The sequence below is a fragment of the Chiloscyllium punctatum genome, chromosome 3 (genome assembly GCF_047496795.1).
Source record: "Chiloscyllium punctatum isolate Juve2018m chromosome 3, sChiPun1.3, whole genome shotgun sequence".
NCBI lineage: Eukaryota > Metazoa > Chordata > Chondrichthyes > Orectolobiformes > Hemiscylliidae > Chiloscyllium > Chiloscyllium punctatum.
This window is the reverse complement of record NC_092741.1, coordinates 74,267,165-74,283,118: the sequence shown is the minus strand read 5'-3', so window position 1 is coordinate 74,283,118 and position 15,954 is coordinate 74,267,165. Positions and strand designations below refer to the sequence as shown.

The following is a 15,954-nucleotide window of genomic DNA, read 5'->3' as shown; positions in this document are numbered from 1 at the left end:
GTTGCTTCTCTCTCAGAGAGAGCAGCCTCCTATGGTCTGGTAAGACTATGGCAATACAACAACTACAAAATATTGCAGGAAATTTCAGAATGTCCTAACTTTCTCTTGAAGATTTTCCAATTCACCCACCTCAGGTCAGAATGATCTTTTGTTGTCAGGTGAAGATGCAATAATCTATTTAAGTGGTTGAACAATCCATGCTCTAGTAGATTATGAGGATTGCTGATGCACTGCCATGGGCAGCATCAATGTAAATGGAGCTCAAACCTGCTTGTCTTCGACCAGAATGACAGTATTTGTGCTCTCACCATCACCCTGGTAGTGTGCTTACTGTTGTCTGTTAGCTAGTCAGCCTGCCAGTCTGCGTTCCCAATGATAAGGTGTGCATGCAAAGTCAGGTCTTCTTGGCCCACAGCAATGCAAGACCATCTGCAGCTATTGAGGAACATAGGAGCAGGAGTAGGCAACTCAGTCCTTCAAGCTCACTTCGCCATTTAACATGATTATGGCTTATATTATCCTGGTCTCAACTCCACTTTCATGCCTGCTCCGCATAGCCCTTTATCTTGCTTTTAATCAGAAACAAATCAATTTCGTGCTTGAATCTGTTGACTGATTCTGCCTCCACTGCACTCTGGGACAGATTCACAGCCTAAGTAGTTTCTCCTTATCTGAGTTTTGAATCTGCCTCCTCTCACTATATCTATGGCCTCTTGTTCTAACTGGTCCCACAAGGGGTAAAATGTGTTCAAAGTCCATCTTACCAATACCTTTTAACACTTTATGGACAGGTGTCCCCCCCTGGACGAAAATAAAGCATTCCTGTGAAACCGTTTAAGCGTTGAAATGGCGCAAAGCAAAGAAGCAATTACCATTAATTTATATAGAGTGTTCCCAGACCCCCAAAAAGCCAACCAAATCATACCAAATAACAGATAAAACCTAAACTAACACTAACAGATAGTAAAGGCCATCGGAGGTTGGGGTGGTGGGAGGTACAGGAGCGAGGGGTACACCTTAAGACACATCTTGCTAACGGATGCACAAAATAAATCAAAATAAAGCACAGATGTTCACAGGCAGAGTTCAAAGCTATGGCTGCTTGATACTGAGATGCTGAGTGTAGTTCCTGGGGAAGGTGCTTGGCAGCGCCAATCTTGTTGCACACGCTGTTTCGTAAAAGTGAAAATCCTCTTTTGGTTAGGTCTTTCGCAAAAGTGAATTGGTGTAAAACGAATGTTCGAAAAGCAGGGAATACATGTAACTTCAATCAGATTCCCCTCATTCTGAACTTCAAACTGCTCCTCATACAACAGCCCTTTCATCCTTGGAATCAATCTGGTAAGCCTCCTCTGAACTGCCTCCAGTAATGCCGCATCCTTCCTCAAGTAAAGAGGCCAAAACTGGACAAAATACTACAGGTTTAGTCTCACCAATATCTTACGTAATTGTAACAACACTTCTTTACTTTAATAATCCAGTCTTTTGAGGCAGGACAATATAGGGGCATTGGGACAGGCAAAAACTCCCAAAAAGAGAGACACCAAAAGAAAATGAGATACTGGTTGAATTTCCTACAGAATAATTAATGGTTTATTTGATAATCTTGGTTTGAAATTATTGTTTTGTGGTGGCCTTTATTTGAGCCTTGTGACCAAGTCGATACTGCAATGTTCTCAGAGGGATGACAAGGTGTGGGGTGGGTTAAAAACAGGAATCGACTTTGCAGTATAGTTGGATGAATTAATCACTGACAGCCTGGCATGACATGGGATGGATTAGTTGCCTCCTACTCAGCTGTTTGCCACATTTCTGGTGGCAAGGGCCATGTTTCATGGGAGAGCTTGTGCAGATGCAACAGATGAATCAAAGCTTGCAACTTGGAGAGTACTATAGGGCTCCAAGATAATGGTGTAGACAGCAGAGGCTTTGCATAAAGCACCTCAACATCTACTTGAACACATTTCATGTTTTGTATCTCTAATCATTCTTCCAATGTCTGCTGGAGCCAGGACTCAGTTGACAGTATTTGTTGTCTACTAGTTCAAATGCTCATTGTGCAGCAGACTGAAGTACAATAAAGGAATCATGACTGCTGTCAGGATACTGACCCCTATATGAAATGCTGCACCTGGTCACATGCCAACTGCACAGTGAGTGGGTGGAACCTTTGCATTTACCTTGCATCTCTGGATTTAAATGTTGCGTCTATGAAGTAGCAGGGTTTCAGTCAACAGCAGTTGGCGCTAAGAAGAAGTCTGGTTTCTAAGTGAATTCTGGTTCACATTCTGCCTGCTTCTCTCTGGAAAAAAAAAGAAGCCCTGTGCTCCCTTTGCATTCAGTGCTCAAGTCAGCTTCTTTATATGATAGTGAATGCCAAACTACAAGATGTTAGGAATGTTCACAGTTTCAGCCTGGAAAGAGTCTCCTTGATGAAATTCATGGACCCAGTCAGCTTTGCAGCTGTCAGAAATGCTGTTCTTGCTCTGCTCAGCTCACAAGTTGCAAGCCTATTTGCGAGAGATGGCAACATTTTAGTAAGCGTCTTCTTCAAGGTGATTGTATGTTGAATGTTGAAGAAAGACAAATGGTTTCTATTGATCCAGAGCTGCCATGGTCTCCTAGTGCCCGACGTCAGTACCTTCTTCCGAGAAGCTCACTTGCCTTACGTAGAAACACATGAATTAGGAACAGTAGGCCACTCAATCCCTTGTGCTTTGCTGATCTGATTACGCTATCCTCCTTATACTGCCTTGCTCATCAAGAATTGATTCACCTCAGCATTTAGACAAATATTGGAAGATCCTGCTTCCACTGCCTTTTGAGGATGAGTCTCAAAGATTCTCAACCCTCAGAAAATACTTCTCCTCACTGATTTGAGCAGAACTCGAAGTAAGAATCAAAGAATTTACTTTATACTCCACCACTCCCTGCAGATATCAGCACCTTTAAGGAGCAGTGACAATCAGCAGACATTTAACGGGACGGGACGGGACGGATGGGACGGGGGGAGTGAAATCACTTGACCTGAAATGATGACACTGCATTCTCTTAATAGATGTTGCCAGATCTGCTCAATTTCACCACCAATATTTGTTTCATACACTTATATTAATTCAATAGTGGCAAATAGCTGATGGTACTTGTTTTGAGGGCTGGGGGTCCTTGCTATTGCTGAAAACATGTTCAATCATGTGAGGTAGGAGGAGGACATTAGCTGGAGCACAGAGATAGTAAATGACATTTATTGCATTTGATCACTGATTGAGCTTGCAATAGGCTTACTTTGCAAAACTTCCTGCACATCATTCCAGTGTTTGCGCTAACAACCTCACCATAATGTCAGTTGCAGCCCTCACCATAAATGGTCACAAAGTGCAGACAACACTTTAGATCCAAACCGGGTTCTTTGGCACCCTACTAAAGGCATCAAACATCCTCAAAGGAGAGAGAAAACAGGACAGAACAGTTGCAGGTAGGCTTTTTTTTGTAGGAAGTACTTAGTCATACAGTATAATTTTACAGAGAGAAAAAAAACAGCCGTCCACTTGTAGGTTTTTCCAAAAGATCTGTTATGTAATGCTTTGCTTTTTATTCCCTATTAGTTATTGCATCAATTTTGTGTTGGCAACTGATTTTCACAGTCAGTCTATTTTACAGATTATCACAAAAGCAACAAAATTCATAGCATTTGGGTAGCATCAGGAAGATGCATATCTTATAGTTTTAATGATTTGTTCTTAATGTCTCAGGTTTTAGAATATAACATTCAGTTTTAGAAATTAATGTTTTATCTGTAGATAAATGAAAAAATCTTTTGAGAAACCGATAAAATGGGAATAGCAAGGAGTACTTCAAAAGTATTGGACTTGCTTCTGGAAACTTAGCAGGTTAACAAAGAATGAAGATATTTTAAGTCATAAGCTGAAATAAAGTAACTCCAATTTAAACTGGCTTGAAGCTATATGAGTCATGATTTGGAGGAGCCAGTGTTGGACTGGGGAGTACAAAGTTATAAGTCTCACAACACCAGGTTATAGTCCAACAGGTTTAATTGGAAGCACACTAGCTTTCGAAGCATCCTATCACTTGATGAAGGAGCAACGCTCTGAAAGCTAGTGTGCTTCCAATTAAACCTGTTTAACTATAACCTGGTGTTGTGAGATTTTTAACTTTGAAGCTATATATAAACCTTAAAACCATATGGATACAAAGCAACCAGAAAAAAGGGTTGTTCTAGTTTAGTATAATAAGAGTCAACAGTCTGCAACCTTTCCTTATAGTGTTTAAATTATGTATGCAGTTTCCAGGTGAAAAAGAGGGTAAAACCAGATTGCAAATAAGAAAGTTCCTTACATTCTCAGAAGTGGGGCAGTAATATTCCACTAACAATATAAATTATTCATATAGGGTACAGGATCAAAGAGAAGATGAAATGATTTGTTCACATTCTCGTTTGAGAACGCCTAACAACATACCAAAATGTTATGAAGATCGGATGTTGAGATGAAAGGTTCCTTTGTTTAATTTATCTGTGTATATGACTGCTAACTGAAGCAGACAATTCAATTTCAGGTTCCAAAGGCAGATATCCTATCACTAAGTCACCCTTCATTTACATGCATGGTACATGACACTGACCCATCCAGCTTAAAGCTGGCTCCTAGGGTGAACAGAACCTCGGACTCTCCTATTTATTATTTTTTTTCTTTGTGCTTATTTTCAATCCTGTTTTTTTTCCCCAGCACCCATGATGTGTGTGTGTGTGTGTGTGTGTGTGTGTGTGTGTAGGTGTGAGACACAGTGAGAAACACAAGGTGCACGAGTCTTTATTCGATTTCCACCACCAGGAAGATAGGAAAGCACCCGAGTGGCCAGTGACAGGCACTGCCCTTCACATCAAAGGGCAATGCTGTGTGATCAAAACAGTGAAGGGGAGGGTAGGGACTAAATCAAAATAGAGTTGGAGGGGGAAATAATGCACTCTACTCCCTGCGGCGCCCACCTCTCCCTGAACAACTCCAGGGTGTTGGTGGACACTGTGTGCTCCTTCTCCAAGGACACCCAGGGTCTAACATAACCGCAGAAGAGGGGGAGGCAGTCGGCCCGAACGACCCCCTCTACGGCCCGCTGCCTGGACCGGTTGATGGCCAGTTTGGCCAGGCCCAGGAGCAGACCCACGAGGTGGTCTTCGGACCTGCCCTCCCTCCTCTGTACCGGGTGCCCAAAGATCAGGAGCGTGGGACTGAAGTGCAACCAAAAGCAGAGGAGGTGGTTTTTAAGAAAATCAAAAAGGGAGTGCAAACGCCCACACCCAATATATACATGGTCCACGGACTCCACAGCGCCACCGAACAAGCAGTTGGGCTGGGAGTCAGTGAACCACCGCAATCTGTGGTTGCAGGGGACTGCTGCGTGCAGCACCCTCCACCCCAGATCCCCGAGAGAAAGGGGAAGGAACTCTCCTGTTTATTTTTTTTTTTTTTCCTCTTTCTTTTTTCGTTTGATTTTTTTTAATTAACCCCCACACTACCGCCTAACTGCGGTAGTGCTTATTTTTTCCCCAGCACCCATGGTGTGTGTGCGCAGGTGTGAAACACAGTGAGAGACACAAAGTGCACGAATCTTTATTCAATTTCCACCACCAGGAAGATATGAAAAACACCAGACTGGCCAGTGACAAGCACTGCCCTTCACATCAAAGGGCAATGCTGTGTGAGCAAAACAGTGAAGGGGAGGGTAGGGACTAAATCAAAATAGAATTGGAGGGAGAAATGATGCACTCCACTCCCTGAACGACTCCAGGGTGTCGGTGGACACCGCGTGCTCCTTCTCCAAGGACACCCGGGCTCTAACGTAACCCCGGAAGAGGGGCAGGCAGTCGGCCCTAACGACCCCCTCCACGGCCCGCTGCCTGGACCTGTTGATGGCCAGTTTGGCCAGGCCCAGGAGCAGACCCACGAGGAGGTCCTCGGACCTGCCCTCCCTCCTCCGTACCGGGTGCCCGAAGATCAGGAGCGTGGGACTGAAGTGCAGCCAGAAACAGAGGAGAAGGTTTTTGAGGAAATCAAAAAGGGAGTGCAAACACCCACACCCAATATATACATGGTCCACGGACTCCACAGCGCCACAGAACAAGCAGTTGGGCTGGGAGTCCGTGAACCACCGCAATCTGTGGTTGCAGGGGACTGCTGCGTGCAGCACCCTCCACCCCAGATCCCCGAGAGAAAGGGGAAGGAACTCTCCTGTTTATATCTGTCAGTCAGGGCTGCCTGATTGGAACAGGTTAACAGTCCCAATCAGGGAACTCATTCTATAAGTATACCTAGGTGACCTTGTTCTAATCACTACAGAAAGCTTTGTTCTAGTTTGCAGCAAGTAAAAAAAAAAATCTACAGTCTACCTCAGAGTCTTGTGGCTAGATAGTACAGTCGGTTCTGCTATAACGCAGTAGTTCCTTTCTTGTACAACCCATCTCATAAGAAGTACACGTAATACCAACACCATTGAAACTAATGGGGTTGGAATCATATTATAACCAATTCATGCTTTAAAGGTTTGTACTATAGAAACAGTGTCTCCAAATCATCATTTATCCTATAGTGAATTAGCATTAACAAAATGCACGTTCTAGGAGAAAAACCTGTAGTCTGCTTGATTAGTTAGTTAGAAAAAGTTAGAAAAGGTGCTGTGGCAACACTTTTACACTTTATATTCACTTGGTTCCCAAAGCCAGGACATGGAGCCTGAAGAATCTACAATGCTGTAGCCTGAAGAGTCTTAAGTCAAGGGACTTTCTACCATGTAATTGGTATTTTAAAGTGAGGATAAAAATTGTATTACGAAGTCAAGAGTGTATGTTCACTTTAAGATAAAAAGTGTTTTCTGAATTTTAAAGTAAATTTCAAGTACATCCACAGCTGCCAGAACAGAATAGCTAAGAGATGGGCTGTTCCAAAATAGATACACGTAACAATTGTCTGTTAAATGGATACCAGAGTTTTGGTTGTTGTTTTGACAACAATTCAAATCTAAGCAATTAATTTTAATTACGCTCTGGAAAGTAAAACCCAACTGAGTTTGAACTTGTTGCGTTGACAACAGGAGACCAATGTGAAGGAATGATGCTGGAGGTTAAAAAACGCAAGCATTTTGAAAACTGGTCAGAGCAACTTGCACTGAAAAGCAGAGCAACTGCCATAAAGCCAGTGAGCTAACTGCCCATCTAATATGAAAAGCTCTCAAGTAAATCAAAAGACACCATCAAAAGAAGGCTCTTCCTGTTAAAAAATACTCACAGTAAAAAGAAAGATGATGACCCAGGGAGAAGCCAGCAGAATTGGAAGACCGTAAGGAAGATAGCATACGAGATTGTGTAGACTTGACATTATGTTTAATAATTGTGTTATTGGTGCAGCATATTGATAGAATTGTGTTCAGTTAAGGGATAGTGGTTAGTTAGGGGAAGTGTGTCCAATTTGTTAATAGTTTTGTTTAGTCTTCACTATTAGAGTTAGAAAAATAAATTGTTATTTTTCTTTAAATGGTGGAAATTAGGAATTCTCTTTCACTCATACACACTTTAACAAATTACGAGGCGAGGTGAGCTCTTCTGGTTGTCTGGTTTTAATTAACAGAAACGTTTGACCTACCTCAAATAACAATTGTAACAAAATTTATAGCACAAGCCGTTATAAAAGGTATAGTTTTAAAAAAAAGTGTTCCTGTTTAATTTGTCTTCAGATGTACAATAAGGTTTACATTTGTCAAAAGCATGCAACCTAGGAAGCATTAATTTTTGTTAATTAATCATTGGCTGCTTGGATTTTTTAAAGTAATAATGGTCCCCAATAGGATTGTAAGGATGTATCTGAACAGGTGCAAACGTTTGCACACTTTGATGGCTTGGGGAAAAACAATTGTAGGAAAAAAACATATCAAAAGAAACATTAGACTTGCTTCTGGAAATTTTGAAGGATAACAAAGAATGAAGATAGCTCAGTAAAACAAAGGCATGAGTTTTTGACACACAATAGCTATCCTCATTTTAAAAGACAGATTTAAGCACCGTAACATGAGAAAAACGGATCAACAGAAGATACCATTTGAAAAGGCTAGCTGAGAGGATCATTGGGCATGTCCAAGATACAAAGAATCAAAAATGTGAATACGTGAATTGGACAAGAAAATACATCTGTAAAAATGAATGACAATTTAGGATAGTCTGATCAAATTGCAAAAATAGAAGTGTCCTATGTGGAATAAGAGTGAAGGAAAATCAAGGAATGCCAATACAATGAATCCTCAAGGAACTGGAGACAGATAGCTTAAGTTGTCAGGCGAGTTCAGAAAAAAAAGCGTAGATTGAATTCATTTGGCTCCAATGTCACTGCTGAATTGACAGAAATTTAGTAACAGTTGTCTCTCTTCGGAGGGACCTGCATCACATATATTTAAATTGGTTGGCCCCATAGTCTGAGCACAACCAAAAATGGAGAATTTTATCTCAATAGAAATCCATCTTTTTAATGTGTGTCTTTTATGCAAATCTATTTTTCAAAATTAGGTCATCAGCATCACCTCCACTACAAACTGTTCATAATTTGTTCCTTAAATATGGGACTACAAAAGTGGCATTACTAAGTTGTTATCAGTACTTTCACAATTTGTGGTTAATTTGTGTATTTTTAAACTAATTTGAAAAACAATAAAACTACTAACTCCGAGCTTCCATTATTTTATTTCATGAACGATTAAATTAGAAAGTCTTCTGGCTCATGTGCAATTCTACAAGGTTCTCTGCAGTCTGGAGCAACGAGCATTCAAGCACCTTATTTCTCAGTAGTCAGCCAGCTAGCTAGCCAGCCCAGTAGTTAGAACTGGTACCTGATATGACGATCTGAGGAACATCCAGAATGGTGCCAAATGAAGCAGTTTTACGGTGGCCCCGCCTTGGCTTTGGACGGGCTGCAAAATACACACATACAGGTACGCATGCAACATATAGCCAAATAGGTTATGAAGCGCATTACAATTAGAACAATGCAGTCTTGTCACAGAAACAAAATAATTACATGGAACCAGTCATGCAAAACACAAGGCACCATGCAAAAGCAAAGATGTTACAATTTAGCGAGACACAATGCTTAGGAAAAGCACAATTAAAGCATTGAACCAACTTTACAAAATAACTTATTGAAACATCTTTTGAAAAACTTTAAAATGCAACTCCACAAAACTTAACTTTAAACACACAGACAGCCTACACTTATTAAAATCAGCTATATTAATTTAACCAAGTGTAGTGCAAAGTACCACTTAAGCATTTGATACAGCAGGTAGGATGAAACAGGTCTGCATAACAAATACATTGGGTCAAAAATCTTAACACCATGTCAAAAGTCTGTTTGACAACCTCAATGTCATTCTAGTCTTGGACTCATGTCAGGCACTTCATTCACTGTGGTCACGTAATATATTTAAATTCTATTGGAAATTAGTAAACATAACGTTAACTAATATACTCTAGACACCAATGGTTGAAATACATAGCTGCTTATACAGGATTACCAATCACAAATGCTACTAAAAAAAACCATACATTATTACTAGGATTGATTAATATTAATGGTACTGAAGTTTGAAGTGAAATAAAACACAAGTTAACTGTAGAAGCCAGAATCAGAGAATCCTGCAGTACAGAAAGAGGCCATTCGGCCCATCAATTCTGCGCTGACTGTCAAAAGAGCATCCCACACAAACCCAGCCCTTCACGTATCCCAGCAACCTGTCATTTATCATCTTATCCATCCAACTTCCACATCCCTGGACACTACAGGGCAATTTAATATAGCCAATCTTCTAGGGGAGAATACTGCAGCACCTGGCAGAAATGACTGACACATGGAGAATGTGGCAATTCCACACAGTTACCCAAGGCTGGAATCAAACCAGTCCCCTGGCGCTGTGAGGAAGCAGTACTAACCATTGAGCCACCGTGCTTCCCAGAAATGAAATGTCTTTAATCAATTATAAATTCTAGAAATTCACTATATTAGTTTAAAAATTATTAAAGTGTTGTTTTATGTAGCTCTGACCCTCTTGTTATAGACTTTTTACCTGTGGTAGCATTCATAATTCTAGCCTCCAATTCAGAATAATTGCTGAGGTCAGCACTCAATCTTTTTCCATCCATCGTGGCAGCAGCAGACTGCGTGCGTCCTCCAGACAGGCTCTCCACACTACTTCCTCGAGACAGTGGAAGATTTAATCGCGCAGAGTCACTCTGTTAAAAAAAATCAAAAGTTACAGCAATGTGCAAAGGGCAGTAAGGTTCTGAAAGCAAGGATGCTCTGGTGTCTGCAAACTATTCAGGATTAGCAAATCACTTTACAGCAAGACAGCAACGTTCAAAACACACAAATGCATCCGAATGTACATTTGAGTATTGCAAACCAGACTGGAGCATTAGAAGCTACATAAATGATCTTTGATTCAGTACAATATTTCCCTTTCACTGAACCTTCCTATTAGCCTGTGTAATATGTTGTTGCTTGTCATTTCCAGATAATCTCCTGATCGTCCATCTGGATTGACCCACAATTTTCAAGAGACTGGCGTAACATTTTGATGAAAAGTTTGGCCAAAATGTTGATAAAAATAAGTCATTTTAAATAAATCCACTTAGATTCATATCCTTGCATATAATATCAAGTAAATAACAACAATTACATTATAAACCTATAGCTTCCTTTTCCAGGAGATGTCATTTTTTGATAATATTTTCTTGAAATAGGTTAGGAAGTGCTTTTTTTCTTTCCATAAGTTCATCAACTGTGCTTGTCATTATCCTATGCTGCTCTGAATTCAGCCTGAAGGAGATACAGGGTATCCTCACTTAATCAGATTGTCTTTCTGAAAATTGAGACTTTCAGTGAAGCATTGATTCATTAAAACTGGAGTTAGGTTTCACAGCACTTTCCTTGTAGCTGAAAATAATTAGAACATTATACTTGTACCCGTTAAGTTAAAATATTTAGTACACTATGGCTAAATTCCTAAATTGGTAAATAACAAAATAATGCATAATGTAAAAATATCACATTATACTTACAGTACCTCCTGAGTGGGCCACAGGATCTTTGCTTATTAGGCTTCAAATTTGGGGCTCTTGCTTGGTATTGGCCACACCGTGGACACAACCTAGTGCTATTTTTTCAGCAGGTAACTGCCACAGCATTTCTTGTTGCCTGCTGTCACCTCCACATCCACTTGGGCCACTGTTCTTGGGGGCTGCTCTTTGTGGCTGGTTGCAGAGCCTTGGCCTTCCTCCCTTCCCACCAGCCAGGAGGGTGTTGGCTGCGTCTGAACTCACTGGCATTTTTGCCAGTCTCTCCCTGTAATGGTGAGTCAGGCTGCAGGGTTTGTGTAGTAGATCTGAATTTGTGATTGGTGGGCAGCATGGGGGAGCAGCTGGGTTGTATGGGCTGGGAGGCACAGGTGACTGCTCCTACATTGTTTGACTAATGGTAGTCATGGAAGAACTGCTATGCTGGCCACTACTTGGGATGCTGCCGAAGTCAGTTGTGGCTAGCATATTTCAGGCTGGTAGAGATTCAGGGGCTCTGTAGTGCGAACCTTGATAGTGGTGCTGCACAGGAGGCAACCATGAGAGAAAGAAGTGCTGCTCCAAAAGTGCACTAGTCGAGTCAGGTAAAATGATCTTAGAATGCTTATCAAGACTAAGTGTCAAAGTGAAACGATGCTAAACTGGGCATTTTTAAGTGCTGACTCCCTAAATGCAAGTCATTCGTGCTTGATTCTGTACAGGTTTTTTTCTCTCTCCAAGGAAGGACTTTTGCTTTGTTTGACAACTTGTTGTAGGAGTTGAGGCTATTAATGGCTTACAGAAAAGTAAATCTGGGTTTATAACATTAACTGGTCCATTCAACATGAGCACAATTGGATTCATTCTACTTCTGGTACTTGTTACATATCACTCGTACATGGCAGTTATTAATTAGAGTTGAAAAATGTGGCACTGGAAAAGCACAGCAGTTCAGGCAACATCCAACGAGCAGGCCATAAAGCCTTCATCAGAAACATGGAGGGGAAAGGGAGCTGAGACATAAATCGGGCGGTGAGGGTGGAGTTGGGGAAGGTGGATGGGAGGACTATAAGTGGATACAGGTGGGGGGCAATTGTGATAGGTAAGTGTGGAGGGTGGAGTGGATAGGCAGGAAGGGGAGATTTGGAAACAAGTGAAGTCCATGTCAATGCCGTGTGGTTGAAAGGTCCCAAGGTGGAACGAGGAGGTGTTCTTCCTCTACTTGGCAGGTAGCTTTTATTTGGTAATGAAGGCAGCCCAGGACTTGCATGTCCTTGGGGGAATGGGAGGGGATGTTGAAGTAGTCGGCCATGGGGCAGTGGTGTTGTTTGTTGAATGTGTCCCAGAGATGATGCCTGAAATGCTCTGCGAGTTGGTGTCCTGTTTTCATAATTTTGAGGAGACCATATTGAGAGCAATGAACACAGTAGATAAGGTGGGTGGATGTGGAGGAAAATCTCTGCCAGATGTGAATTCAACCTTTGAGACCTTAGATGGAAGGGGTGTAGGCTCACGTTTTATACCTCATGTGGCGGCAAGTGATGGTGGTTTGGGGGGGGGGGGGGGGGTGTACCTAACAATGGAGCTGCGGGGGCAATGGGGTAGGGGGAGAAATATATCTTTGGTGGTGGGGTCTGTCTGTAGGTGGCAGAAATGGCAGAGGATAATGTGCTGTATCCAAAGATTAGTGGGGCGAAGGGTGAGGACCAGGACTTGCAAGTAGCGAAGGTACTGGTTAGGCCTTGGTAACCAGGTAGAATTTTATATCAGTAACTACTGATTCATAGGCATGATTTTTGCTGTGGCAAGACATAAAGCATACTCCATGATCGGAAATTTTTTTGAATTGTGCTTCCAGGTTTAAAAAGATCCATCAATTATATATTTAAGTTCTGTTTAAAGACAGTCTTTTCAAGGAGAATCATTCTCTTCCATAGTTGTCAAGATTCCCCATATACTATTTCCTATATTCTATATTATTTATCTTAATTTAAAGTAAGTGTAAAAGTGCAATTATTAAAAGCTATTTGTTTTAGACTGGGGGCCCGTGACTACTGGTGTGTCGCAGAATCGGTGCTGCGTCCAGTTCTTTTTGTTGTTTATGCATATAATTTGATTAGGAATATAGGATGAATGGTTAGTAAGTTTTCAAATTACACCAAATTGGTGGTGCAATGGACAGTGAAGGAGGTTATCTCAGTACGATGGGACCTTGATCAGATGGGTTGATGGGCTGAGGAGTGGCAGAGTTAAACTTAGATAAATATGAGATATTGCATTTTGGTAAGAAAAATCAGGGCAGGATTGATACACTTAGTAATAGGACCCTGGGGAGTGTTGTTGTCCAAAGAGACCTTGGGGTGCAGATTCATAGTTCCTTGACAGTGGCAGGTACACACAGTAGTGAAGTTTACATTTGCCTTTATTGGTCAGTGCACTCAGTATAGGAATTGGGATGTCATGTTGCAGCTGTACTAGGACATTGGTCAAGTCACTCTTAGAATACTGCGTACAATTCGGGTCTCCCTTCTATAGGGAAAGATCCTGTGAAACTTGAAAGGGTTTAGAAAAGATTTACAAATGCTTTTTGATGCTGCCAGGGTGGGAGGGTTTGAAATGTAGGGAGAGGTTGATAGGGCTGAGGTTATTTTAGAACTTAGAATATAGAAAATTACAACACAGTACAGACCCTCTGGCCCTCAATGGTTCCACAGGTCGGCGCAACAATTTGAAGCCTACCTACCCCAAGTTATTCCATTTTTATCCATATGTTTATCCAGTGACCATTTAAATGCCCTTAAAGTTGGCAAGTCTACTACTGATGCAGGCACACCCCTACTACTCTGAGTAAAGAAGGTACCTCTGACATCTGTCCTATATCCATCACCCCTCAATTTAAAGCTACATCCCTTGTGCTAGCCATCACCACCTGAGGAAAAAGGCTCTCACTATCCACCCTATCTAACCCTGATTATCTTATACGTCTCAATTAAGTCATCTCTCAACCTTCTTCTCTCTAATGAAAATAGCCTCAAGTCCCTCAGCCTTTCCTCAAGACTCTTCCCTCCATACTAGGCAACATTCAAATAAATCGCCTCTGAACCCTTTCCTAAGCTTCCATACCCTTCCTATAATGCAGTGACCAGAACTGTATGCAATACTCCAAGTGCAGTTGCTCCAGAGTTTTGGACAGCTGCACCATGATCTCATGACTCCAAAACTCAATCCCTCTACCAATAAAAGCCAACACACTGTATGCCTTCTTAACAACCTTATCAACCAGAGGGGCAACTTTCAAGGATCTATGTACATGAACACCAAGATCTCTCTGCTCATCAACACTGCCAAGAATCTTACCATGAACCCTGTACTCTGCATTTCTGTTGCTCCATCCAAAGTGAATCGCCTTACACTTTTCTACATTAAAAACTCTATTTGCGACCTCTCAGCCCAGCTCGCAGCTTATCTATGTCCCTCTGCAACCTGTAACATCCTTCGGCACTGTCCACAACTCCAATGACCTTAGTGTCATCCGCAAATTTACAAACTCATCCTTCTATGCTCTTATCCAAGTCATTTAGAAAAATTTGAGAGAAGATTTGTAGCTTGGGTGCTCGTTGTTGTGGTTCTGTTCGCCGAGCTGGGAATTTATGTTGCAGACGTTTCGTCCCCTGTCTAGGTGACATCCTCAGTGCTTGGGAGCCTCCTGTGAAGTGCTTCTGTGATGTTTCCTCCGGCATTTATAGTGATTTATATCTGCCGCTTCCAGTTGTCAGTTCCAGCTGTCTGCTGCAGTGGTCGGTATATTGGGTCGAGGTCGATGTGCTTATTGATTGAATCTGTGGATGAGTGCCATGCCTCTAGGAATTCCCTGGCTGTTCTCTGTTTGGCTTGTCCTATAATAGTAGTGTTGTCCCAGTCGAACTCATGTTGCTTGTCATCTGCGTGTGTGGCTACTAAGGATAGCTGGTCATGTCGTTTCGTGGCTAGTTGGTGTTCATGGATGCGGATCATTAGTTGTCTTCCTGTTTGTCCTATGTAGTGTTTTGTGCAGTCCTTGCATGGGATTTTGTACACTACATTAGTTTTGCTCATGCTGGGTATCAGGTCCTTCGTCCTGGTGAGTAGTTGTCTGAGAGTTGGTTTGTGTGCTGTTATGAGTCCTAGTGGTCTCAGTAGTCTGGCTGTCAGTTCGGAAATGCTCTTGATGTATGGTAGTGTGGCTAGTCCTTTGGGTGCAGCATGTCCTTGTTCCATTGTCTTTCCATGAGGCATCTGTTGATGAAATTGCGGGGGTATCAGTTTTTGGCGAATACATTGTATGGGTGTTCTTCTTCCTTTTTTGCAGTTCTAGTGTACTGCAGTGTGTTGTAAGCCCTTTGTAAGCATTAAAAACACAGAAATAGAGAACACACACTGGATCATCAACGCCACACTCACAGGAATCCGATTCACTAGAGAGGAAGAAAAAGACAACCAACTCCCATTCCTAGACGTGATGGTACAGAGAACACTGAATGGAGAATTCACCACAAAGGTATACAGGAAAGCCACACACACAGACCAAGTCCTGAACTGCGAAAGCAACCACCCCAACACACACAAAAGAAGTTGCATCAAGATACTATTCAAAAGGGCCACAACACACTGCAGCACACCAGAACTGCAAAAAGAGGAAGAAGAACACCTATACAATGTATTTGCCAAAAACGGATACCCCTGCAATTTCATCAACAGATGCCTAAGGGAAAGACAACGGAACGAGGACATACCGCAACCCAAAGGACTAGCCACACTACCATACATCAAAAACATTTCTGAACTGACAACCAGACTACTGCGACCAC

General features: G+C 41.9%; 1 protein-coding gene across 5 annotated transcripts in view; it reads right to left on the bottom strand.

The window, feature by feature from the left end:
• The window catches only part of map3k7 (mitogen-activated protein kinase kinase kinase 7), a 133,941-nt gene that overhangs the window by 35,511 nt on the left and 82,476 nt on the right, over nt 1-15,954 (bottom strand). For 2 of the 5 annotated variants that reach the window (XM_072555100.1, XM_072555125.1), the window contains 2 exons: nt 10,120-10,285; nt 8,887-8,967 (listed from right to left, as the gene is read on the bottom strand). In XM_072555100.1, the coding sequence (XP_072411201.1) occupies nt 8,887-8,967; nt 10,120-10,285 (247 nt within the window). Of the gene's footprint in view, nt 1-8,886; nt 8,968-10,119; nt 10,286-11,113; nt 12,588-12,693; nt 15,383-15,954 lie in introns of those variants that run through there. The other 3 variants (XM_072555119.1, XM_072555102.1, XM_072555112.1) reach the window with 3 other exon arrangements.